Here is an 11,808-nt window from a genome sequence, read left to right on the forward strand (position 1 = left end):
ACACAGGTATATGTAAGTTATTAGGAATACTCTACTCTCTGGGTTGGGCGTTTATTATATTGCTTATATAACAGCAAACTAACCAGTGATAGTCTGGAAGAAAATATTTCAACATGTCTAACGAAAGGTAAATGCCCACATTACAATGCATGAGGAAATACAGGAAATTTTCACGTTCTAAATATTTATGGCTCTTAGTATCAGGGGATGGGGTTTTAGTTGATTTGTTTACATTTCTATTATGTTTACGCACTGTTTATATTACATTAACCAAATGTTTTTTTCTAATGATGCTAATTTAAATTAAAATATCACTCATAATATGTAGAGTTTATAAGATAATAAAATGCAACTTATGGAAAAGAAGGACAAGGCTTTAAAGATGCAGTTCACAAAGGAGGTCACACATCTGTAAACCTACAAAAATATGTTCAACCCACTAGTAAACAGGCATGTGATTATGCAATAACAGCACCATGGTGTTTTTCACTTATTGAAGAAATATCATAAAGTTGTTTATATGTAGTGTTTTGGAGTTTCAAGGAAGTGGGCCCTTACATTTTCTACAGTGGGCGCCATTCAGAGGGTATCATAATGTTGTAGTGGAATATTTCCCTTATAGAAGATTAGCTTTCAGAACATAATGCACTTGTTTACATAAATGTATTGAAATAATGTTAACTACAATACCTGTTTTTTTGTGACAGTGAAACACTAAAGAGTTTAAAAGTACATGAAATGTCTTATTTAATTATAGAATATATACCCTATTTAATACATTCACTTATAATAAATCTTTATATATACACTGACACAGAAAGATCTCTGACATTTTTAAGTCAAAAAATGCACACGGATAAATTAAAAGGATGTATAGTATAATCCCATTTATGTTAAAAATATGTGTGATAAAATTTACATGTGTACATTTATATATGTAATCCTATAGAAAATGTTCTTGTGGTATCAGCAGGGGATGGGTTCCAGGACTCTCCAGATACCAAAATCCACAGATGCTCTAAGTCCCTTATATAAAAAGGCATAGTGTTTGCTCATACTTTAAATCGTCTTTAGGTTACTACAGTACATAATAAAATGTAAATGATATGTAAATAGGTGTAAATACAATATAAATGCTTTGTAAATATATAGTTGCGGCTCACCAAATTCGAGTTTTGCTTTTTGAAACTTTCTGGATTTTTTTTTTAAGATTTTCGATCCCTGGTTGGTTGAATCTGCATATGTGGAACTTGTAGATATGGAGGGCCAACTGTGTTATATTGTTACCATTGGGGCAAGAAAGGTGAAGAGACACATTCTAAATATTCTGTCCTATTTCAATTTTTTTTTTTTTTTGCAAGAAAATAGGCATGTATGATTGTATAACTGGATGCATTACCTGCCTTTGTAATTTTCCCCAAGTTAGGTTGCATTAATAAGCACACTGCATGCAGTAGCAGCAGAAGCAGTGGACATTTATCACAGCTGACCCCGCAATTAGTCTTGAGTATTCCTAGGTGGCAAACACTGCCAGCCAGGTGAAAAGACAGGGGGAAGCCCGGCTTCTAGTTGCAGATTCAGTCAGAAGGAAACACTGAATACAGTTGGCTAAAACCTCATATGCAGCCTGATCATTTTCTCCCAGTAATGGAGAAGGCAGAAAACTCTCAAAGACATATTTACTGACCTATTGGTCACATTTATATAATTATTCAAAAGAATTGTTTGTCAATAAAAATTAGTAAATGAAACAATTCTGTATATGTCACTCTGCATTATGTGAACTGCATACCGCATATGGGAGTATATCTTAATGAAAATTATTATATTTTATTAACTTTATTTTTTTAACTTTAGAGTTGATAAAAGAAAATATATATTTATTATAGAATATAGAGTATATAATGACAATGTTTAACTTAGGACATGTTAATACTTTTATTTTAGAATTTCATTCTACATAAGAATTTAATGTTTTTCAATAAAATCAAAATCTTTCATTAGATGAAATGCTAAATATACAAAACTAAAAATGTCCTAATTTTGAAATATCAATCATGTGCCATAACGTGCTTATTTTTCAGGTTAAGCTTTTTCCGTGATGTTCCTGATTTCAGAGTGTTAGCCTGCGGTGGAGATGGAACTGTGGGGTGGATTTTGGACTGCATAGGTAATGAAGACACACATTTAACGTAGCTGGGGTGAGAGTGGTAACCTTAAATTCTTTGTATTTTGTTTGTTTATTTAATGCATCCATCTCTTTGGATGTGGATGCATTAAATAAACAAAATACATAGTGATACACTTAGAAATCTGGAATGTTACACACTGTTTACTGGCTTAATTTATTCTTCTATATTTCAAATTTTTAACTGACAAAATAATTTACAAATAACTAGAAATCCTTCTTATTCATTTCTCTTAGAATTTAATAAGCTCTCAAATATTTCTGGATCTGCATTGACCCATCTTTTTTAAAATAGGCCTCTTCATAAAAAGGAAAGATTGATTCAAAAGAAGTTTTACTATCTATATATATTGAAGCAAACTTTTATTTAGTCAATGCAGTTGAGAATATTCTACCTTTTCATACTCTCAAAAATATTCAAATTAGGGCTTCCCTGGTGGCACAGTGGTTGAGAGTCCGCCTGCCGATGCAGGGCACACGGGTTCGTGCCCCAGTCTGGGAAGATCCCACATGCCACAGAGTGGCTGGGCCCGTGAGCCATGGCCACTGAGCCTGCGTGTCCGGAGCCTGTGCTCCGCAACGGGAGAGGGCACAACAGTGAGAGGCCCGCGTACCAGAAAAAGTAAATAAATAAATAAATATTCAAATTAAAAATGAATACATATTGTCAGCACACTTTTGGTAAGCATCTAACGACTTTAATCTACTAACATTTTTAAAACAGGGAAAATTGTATTCTCTGGCCTTCCAATAAACAATGTCAGTGGTATTAATATATTTAAGGAGAAAACCAGAGTTCAAGAACTGCAAAAATGAAGGAGTTGCTTGAACAATATCTGAGAACTTGTAAGAATTTTAGTGAAAACAGGAGGATATTGTTGGTTTGCATTAGCCCTCAAAATCTAAGTCTTGGCTAGTACACTGTGGCACATCCCTACATAATCTATTCCCTCCCCGTTCCTACACACCCACATATGCTTACCTTGAAGGGCTGAGAAGGGAGAAAAATAAAGTAAAGCAATATATGTTGGTGAGATTTGCTCAGTGATTCAAACAAAAGCATGTGGAATTTCAGTGGCAAATATCTTTACTGGACTCAAACACTATGTTGTATAATGTTGAACCTCAAACAAAACCTGGTAATCTTTTACGTCGTTGACTCTGACACAGAGCAGCACAAAACCATTGTTAGCGTTTTACTAACTTTTAGAATTCCACTGCTTTCAAAATATTTTATTCCTTAAAGTGTACCTCGAGTTGATGTTGCAAAGGACTTTTTATAGGAAGTTACTTCACTCTGCTTACGTCCTTGTATGAATATTCCTGTATTGCATATACCTGCATCCTTGAGAATTTGAACGGAGTTAATTGAAACACGTTACAATTTTTAACTGAATTAACATATTTAAAAGGCTTTCCTCATGCATAAGTCTTGAAAATTCCTGTCACTCTGAAGTTTGGTATTTATTTGTTTTATAAATTGCTAAAAATACATACAAATTAATCAATTTATAATTGTATATAACTATAAAATAGAACGTTTTATGTTTATAAGTACCTGGTGGAATGCCTTCCATGCCAAGCTGTGTTTTTTTCATTGTTGTTCTGTCTGTGATCAAAAATTTATTTTATTTCAATTTTTCAATTCTACAGAAAAGGCAAATGTAGTCAAGCATCCTCCAGTGGCTATTCTGCCTCTCGGGACCGGCAATGATCTTGCAAGATGCCTGCGATGGGGAGGAGGTAAAATAGCTAAAAAAAAAAGCAAAAAAAAATATTAAAAAACAGAGATATAGTACAGAGCACCCTTCCCCCAGAAACTAAATCCAGCATTTCTCCACTGCATGACAGCTGCCATGTGATTTCAGGAAACATAATTGCTGTCAGATATGTAGTATAATTTTGAACAATCGTCTAGGGTAGAGAAACAAATAGTGGACCAAGAGTTAGACTGTGAGTGCTAATTATATACTTGATGGGGCAGGCAAGCTTCCAGCCCTTTTTGGTTTTGGGGTTTCCAATTTAAGAAATAAGATAAGCATGGGTTAACTCTAAAATAATGTTCACATTTGTAATCTCTGAGTGTGTGAGAAAATCACAAACAAAGGAAAAAAATTGAAAGGCTAACAAATGACTTGTCCAGGAATAAGTACAAGAGGTAACACATTTTCTGAGACCCACTTTGCACCAGGTGGTGTGTTCTGCACTTGGGATACAGGGTTAAGCATAGAAAGAAAACAATATCTGCTTTCAACGGAGCCTTAAATTCTAGTGGAACATGAAGTCATGTGTAAATTGTGAGACTTCCTACTGACAAGTAAGATGATAATCAACATAATGAACGACCTCACCTAGGAATTGATGAGGTGACGTAAGAAGAATCCTAGTAGGTGGATAATGACGGAGCCATATAGAACTGCGGGTGGACATTATAGGCAGAGGGAACATCAAGTCCAAAGGCCCAGAGATACAAAGGCACTTGACATACTGAAGGAACTGAAAATGGAATAGTGTAGATGGAACGGGTGAGTAAGGGGAGAATATTTCAAGTTGAGATCTTAAAATAATTTGAAGTGTCTTTAACAGGCTAAACTTAACCAGAAGGTATCAAAGAAAAGAAAACCGTATTTTGCTAAATAAACAAGAAGCTAATCCTAAATATTTTTAGCATCTAAACTCAGAGAAGTTTGAAAAGTATCTACTAAGACAGTGTAAATCAGAAGCCCTTGGGGAGCTTGTTAAAAATATAGTGGACTGACCTTACTTCAAATATGCTAAATGGAAATCACTAGAGATGGGACACGGACAGTTGATTTTTTTTTTTTAAGCAAACTCCCTAAGTAACTTGATTTACAACAAAATTTGAGAAGAATTGTTCCATGAATACCTGGGCAACTTGTGAACTCTAAGATGTATACACATGTATTTTTGTATTTGACAGAATTTGAAACCAAGTTAAAAACATGGTATATGATATATTTGTAACTTTCATTAAGGATATAACTTAGTAGAAGAATATTATAAAATACTGAGTTAAATTATATAGAATCTAAAGATAGATATAGATAGATAGATAGAATGAACCATTGCTTACGAGATGCTCATATTTGCCAATCAATACACTTGTATCGATTAAAAGGAAGAGAATCATGCATGTGGCTTCTTATGTCTTCCTCTGGAAATGTTTTTGATATTTGAAAATGAATAATTTTATTTTGGTTTCAAGCTGGCAAATGACTTAAATCTCAAAATTGATATAGAAGTTCCATTCAGGGCATCTTCTAATTATTTCCTTGTAAACAGTTTTAAAGATATTCTTATCAGTGGCCAAAGACACATGGATTATAGTATATGTCAAAGTGTATATTGATGATGAACTCTTTGTGCATGTCTGTCATGTGCTGGCACTGTTCTAGGTGATGGATATTAAATGAGAAAATAAATAAAGGGTTCTTACCCTTTTGGCGGTTACATTTTCATTGCGTACACAGACAATAAATCACTGAATAATGAAATATATAATTACAAAATAAGGTCAAGGATATGAAAGAATCAGAGTGTATTTTCAGAGAATAACCGAGGGGAACTATTCAGCTGTATGGTCAAGAAGACCTTTCTGAGGAAGTAACATTTAAGCTGGATTTGAAATATGAGGAAGAAAGAGCGAGCTCTTTGTACTGAAAGGACTGAAGGAAGGCTGATGTAACTCTAACAGGTCATGGGGCAGTGGGTAGGTATGGCCTCAGCGGGGTGAATAGGATGACGTTGGAGAATCAGGAGCCAGATTATGCAGGTCTTAATGGTCATGGTAAAAATTTTATGTGATTGACTTTGAAGCACACAGTGAAACTTTGGAAGAGTTTCAGAAGCAGAGTGTCACAGTGACATTTGTGTTTTCAAAATAGGTTAATTGGGGGGCATAAAAGACTGTTAAGAAAATGTGGCAATGTGGGGAAGCATAGTTTTTGAAAGGAGAATTTGGATTACCATTGTATTTAGAGGATAAATGGGCTGGGCTAGGGCGGTGGTAATACAAATGAGACAAGTGCACACACTGACATTTTCAGGGATAGACTGATACAACGTGCCAATGGATTGGGTAGGGACTTTGGGGAAAGTGAGGTATCAAGGGGGACTGCAAGATGCCCAAGGTGTGCAGTTAGGAAAATGGAGGTGCGATCTGCTAGAGTTTACTAATAAAGAAACATGCTCTGGGGTGGCATTATTTCTTGTCAGGCATCTAACTTTGAGCAAGTTGCTTAACAACTGTGTGCCTCAGACTCCTCATCAGAACTTGAAGAAAATAATGGTATCTGCCTTGGAGGTTCTTACACCCAACTATCAAATTGTTTCCCCAGTGTCTGGGCTGAGTCCTTCCTGTAATTATAGTAATTATCATTATGCTTAACATTTGGGAAAGAAATTACTTTATTCAACCAATAATCATTTTGTTCACGTAATATCACTGGAATCTATTGACTGGAAGCTTAATTTTTATGAGTATATTTACATATTTTGGAAAACATAACACTGTACAAATATAAGATGTTGTAGGGCATTTGAAAAAAACACTTAATTTACATTCTCTTTGCAATTTTTCTGGCAATGATTAATCTCTCAAGCAAAATCCTGAAGTTTACTGCAAGAAAAATGTTGTTTTGTGAAGAGTGAGGGGGTAGGAGGCAGAATTTTACATGGAGCACACTCTTACAAATATATGTTGTTGCTTTTCTTTATGTGATTTTAAATTTGTAAAAATTTCTATGACATTTTAGATAGAATCAGTCATTATGATAACATCATATCATTAAAGCGAAGATAAATACTAATTACGTTTTCATTTGGTTTCTTAGCCTAGAGTGATTATAGGCTTTAAACCAAAATAATGGAAGCAAAATAGCATCATTCTTTTCTGGAACAAGCTTTGTTTGCATATTTAGTATGTTTAATGTATATTTTTAAAAAAAAATATAATCTTTTTGAGTTCAGGAATCCTATTTATAGTTATGGATCATTATTAAACAAGCTTGAGCACAGATAAATCTAAACAAGTAGGGCATAGATATTTGTTAAATGGGGAACTACGATTTGGAATTCTTCACCTTTGAGAATTAGCAATGAACTGCAGGTATGATTCTCCAAATAGATTTATTGCCTCTCTTTCCATTTTTACTTGGCTAGAAGACTGATTGATACCAGCCTTTTTCATACATAGCCATAAAAACTTTGAGAACATATCCAGTGCTAAAGAATTTAAGTTAATTGACCCTACTTAATCTAGCTCTATTAATTCTTTCATTAAATTCAATTCTATTATGTTGTCTCCTGGTCGGTTGCCGTTCTTACATTTTTCCAGTGTTATGCTGAACAATGCTTCTATTAACCTGAGATGTAGCTGAGGACAAGCTCAATGTTTGTTTTAGAGCATTATCATTTACTCATATTTCTGCTGAGTGGGTTTGTGTATAATACTGTATATTAAATATACTATACTTTCATACTATATTATACAACATTAGTTTAATGTATATAAATTCATTTATATCTAAAACGATCATACTTATTTTCAAACAAGAGTAGAATTTGGAAAATAGGTGAATATATTTAACTGTTTTTAATTCAATGCAATAGGTAAACATATATATACATATATATATATATATAATTTATTTGGGGGGCGTTAAAAGAAATTAAAAAGAAAATAAACATTGGGAATGAGGGTGGAACTATTAAGAAACACCTGAAAAATAAGTACGCTTAATTACTATACTCTTGTAGTTTAAACAATTCAGTGTTTTATCACTGAGTACAATTATATGTATATTATATAAGTTCATAATTTTTGAATTATGCTATAAAATATGGTATGACATTTATTGAAATGGTTTTTAATACTTTTAATGTTTATATCTGTGTAGTCATTGTTTGTTGTACTCTTTGCTGTGTGTATTGAATGGTGCATAATTAGTTTCTAGACCTGTGTAAGGTAAGAAGAGATGGTAGGCTCCAAGATACGTATTCTTGGTTTCTGGCTGCCTTGCCCCTCTAATAGTTAATTCAACAAATACAGCATAAATGTAATTTAATCTTGGCATATTACAGTGCCTATTCCCTTTTCTTTTAATCCAATCGGTTTTTCCAGAGTTATGTGTGCTAACACATCTAACGAGGACTCAGAGCCTCTGGCATTTTCTTGTTCAACAAATAAATTATTAAAATATAGAATGAAGTTGGACACGGAAGAAAATCTATGAAAATATTGTTGCTACTCAAAATATCATTGTAAGAATGTGTTTAGAGTTAGAAAGATTATTTAACTTAGTACATTTCAAATTCTAATGTCATTGTCAGTATTATTGTTGACAACTTTCTATTCTTTTGCCTTATATACTAAGACCTTTTAGGCATTTTCTCATTTTTTTTTCTCAATTAATTCTCACACCAAACCTAAGTTTTTACAGAGGAAGAAACTGTTTAGAATGTTAAAAGCAAACACTGAAGTAAATAACACAGCCAGGATTAGGCTACAGCCCTAATTAACTATAATGTTAGATACCTAAAGGTACATTTAAGAGAAAGTATAATATTAAGCAACAAGTTTCTTTTCTGGCCATGGTGACTATCTATAGTAGATTTATTTAGAAATGGATTTGTTGGACATTGACTGCAGGGCACACCTGGTAAAAGGAACTTGTGGGGAGACAAATGAAAATAACTATAGTGCACCATGCTAGTTATATGGTAGGGCTAGTTTTGAGAACTGTGTGCTGTGGTACTGTACAGAATCCATTATTTTGGGAGGGTGGCTTCTGGAAAAAAGTGTTATCAAATATAAAGCCTGCAGAGGGAGTAGAAGCAAGGGACAAGTCTAACACGGCATCCAGGCTTTTTACTATAGCAGCCGGGTGGAGGGGAAAGTCAGCTGTCTTTCGGAGGGAGAGTTCACAGGAGGATGATACCAAAGCACATCATTAATTCCACTTTGAATAAATACATTGATTAAAAGTTTTGTGAGGGGTAATGCATTGGAGATGTTTATTTGGCAGTTGGCTCTACTGAGAATTTGTCCCACAGGAGTGAAATATGAGTTACAAACTAAAGCTAAAGCTAAAATATTGTTATGAGTATAATAAGATTATAGTTAATTCTTCAACCTGTGTTAGAATTTGCTTTAAAATGCATTATTTAGCTTTAGAATGATACATATTCACACGCTTAAAAATATATGATTACAGCTTTTGTTATTTGGTTATATTTCTTCTCAAGATAATTTTTTTTCATTAGGTTATGAAGGTGAGAATCTGATGAAAATCTTAAAAGACATTGAAAACAGCACAGAAATCATGTTGGACAGGTGGAAGTTTGAAGTCATACCTAATGACAAAGATGAGAAGGGAGACCCAGTGCCTTACAGTATCATCAATAATTACTTTTCCATTGGCGTGGTAAGATTTTCCACTAACCATTCTTTTTTTACCAGTTCTGGATAATCACTGATGTAAACTCTTATACTATGAAGATTTACTGATTATAAATAATGTATTTTATCTTTGTGTCAGCAAAACACCTCTTCTAATGGGTAATAGTAAAGCTTATGAATTTAAAGTCAGAGAATCAGTGATGAATTTTTCATGTGTTAAACAAAGGAAAGAAACTATATTTTATGTGATTGGCTTGACCATTTGTGTTAGTAAAATGGAGCTTAGAATGGTTTATAAGGTAGTTATAGTTTAGAGTATAAGCTACAGTTTCACATTACTAAAAATGTGAAAACAATGCATCAAATTTTTTCTTATTTTGAAATCTACATTATGATATTATAATCTATTAGGTTTTTATTTATAGACATTATTTTAAAATTTATGGTTTAGTGTGAAGTCTAAGAAAAATGCTGCTAGTATTCTCAAGTGGTTAATAAGTCAAAAGGTTAATTTTTCACTTACTTTCTTGAAAAATTTGAGACTGAAATTAAAATATCTTTTGGCAATTTAAAGAGTTATTGAAATTTTAATCCCTAAGAAATTAATAATTTTAACAGTAATTTTACTTGTATTTATATATATTACCCAGTAATTATGAAGTCTTAAAATATATTATCTACAGCATTATATTCCATTGAAAATATTTGCCCAATATTAATCTTACATCATGTCTCATTTCTCTCTAATGCATGTGCATGTGCCCACATACACACACAGACACAACTAGCAAACTATAAAAAGCGTTGGTTGAGTCCATGAACTTAGGAGTCAAGCTACCTATAGCAATTTTTTTTCCTCTTAGTGTGCATTCATTTACCTGTATCATGGTAGTTATTATTTTCTCTCTCATAGTTGTAAATAATGTGATTATACATTTAAAGAGTCTCATATAATGATGCATAATGAAGGCTAAATATACAATCTTTACTAATACTATGATAATGATTATTATTATTTGCAAGAAAAATGTAATACATTTGATCCATTAAAATTCTATTTATATTTGATATGAATAACAATATTTTAACAGCTTTATTGGCAAATAACTTACACACAACCTAATTCACTCATTTTAAGTAAACCTTTTAATGATTTAATAAATCTATCCCATATTAGAGCATTTTCATCACCAAGACAAGAACCCTCGTGCCCACTTCTAGTCAATTCTGGGTCCTTCCCCCAGTTCCAAGCAAAGCTCTAATCTTTCTACCTCTAAGATTTGCTTTTTATGGATAGTTCATATAAAAGAAAAATTCAATATATCGTCTTTTGCATCTAGCTTCTTTCACTTCACATAGTGTTTTGAGGTTCACTTATATGAACTACATGAATATTGTATTCCTTTTATTGCTGAGTAGTAAGTATCCTGTTGTGTGAATATATCATATATTGTTTATCTCTTCACGGGTTGATGTACATTTAGATTGCTTCTGGTCTTTGGATATTATGAATAATGCCACTGTCTTGAGTCCCTATAGTTAATTTTTTATTTTACTTACTGTACTTTTTGACTCAAGAATTTCTATTTGGTTCTTTTTTATATTTCTAGGTCTTTAATTGATATTTTCTATTTGAATAGTCGTTGTTCTTATACTTTCCTTTATTATTTAAGCATAGTTTACATTAGTTTTTTTGATCAATTTATAATAGCTGTTTTGAAGTCTTTGTCTGCTAAGTCCAACATCTCGAGTCCATCAGAGACATTGTTTGCTTTTTCCAAAGTATGTGAAACACTTTCCCATTCCTCTGCATATTTGCTAATTTTTTGTTGGAAACAAGAGATTTTATATAATATATTATAACAGCTGTGGATTTGCATTCTCCCATAGGTGTTATGCTTGTTCCTGTGTTTGCTTAGGGATTTCCCTCCACTAATTATAAGGAGCCTTTCTCCCCTGTAGTGTATGGATATACTGATGCCTCAGTATTTTTGTTTTTGTTTTTTCTTCTTGCTTTTATATTAATCCTGGTTTCTAGGGATCATTCCTGTGTCAGCATGATTGACCAAAGTTTGTGCTTAAACACCTTGAGACAGTTCATCCCTTTGCCACTGAACCTGTATGTTCATTGGGGAACACATACAAACTGCAGGCAATTATTAATCTGATTCAGCTTTTAATATCTGCTGGCCTTTTTGTC

At 32.9% G+C, this 11,808-nt stretch overlaps 1 protein-coding gene across 1 annotated transcript in view; it reads left to right on the top strand.

Annotated features, from left to right (window-relative positions):
* Positions 1-9,771, top strand: part of DGKB (diacylglycerol kinase beta) — a 254,154-nt gene extending 244,383 nt beyond the window's left edge. The window contains exons 17-20 of the mRNA XM_007463785.1: positions 2,085-2,170; positions 3,842-3,931; positions 9,473-9,633; positions 9,748-9,771. Of these exons, the coding sequence (XP_007463847.1) occupies positions 2,085-2,170; positions 3,842-3,931; positions 9,473-9,633; positions 9,748-9,771 (361 nt within the window). The remainder of the gene's footprint in view (positions 1-2,084; positions 2,171-3,841; positions 3,932-9,472; positions 9,634-9,747) is intronic.
* Positions 9,772-11,808: the final 2,037 nt, after the last annotated feature.

The sequence above is a fragment of the Lipotes vexillifer genome, unplaced genomic scaffold (genome assembly GCF_000442215.2).
Source record: "Lipotes vexillifer unplaced genomic scaffold, Lipotes_vexillifer_v1.1 scaffold489, whole genome shotgun sequence".
Taxonomy (NCBI): domain Eukaryota; kingdom Metazoa; phylum Chordata; class Mammalia; order Artiodactyla; family Lipotidae; genus Lipotes; species Lipotes vexillifer.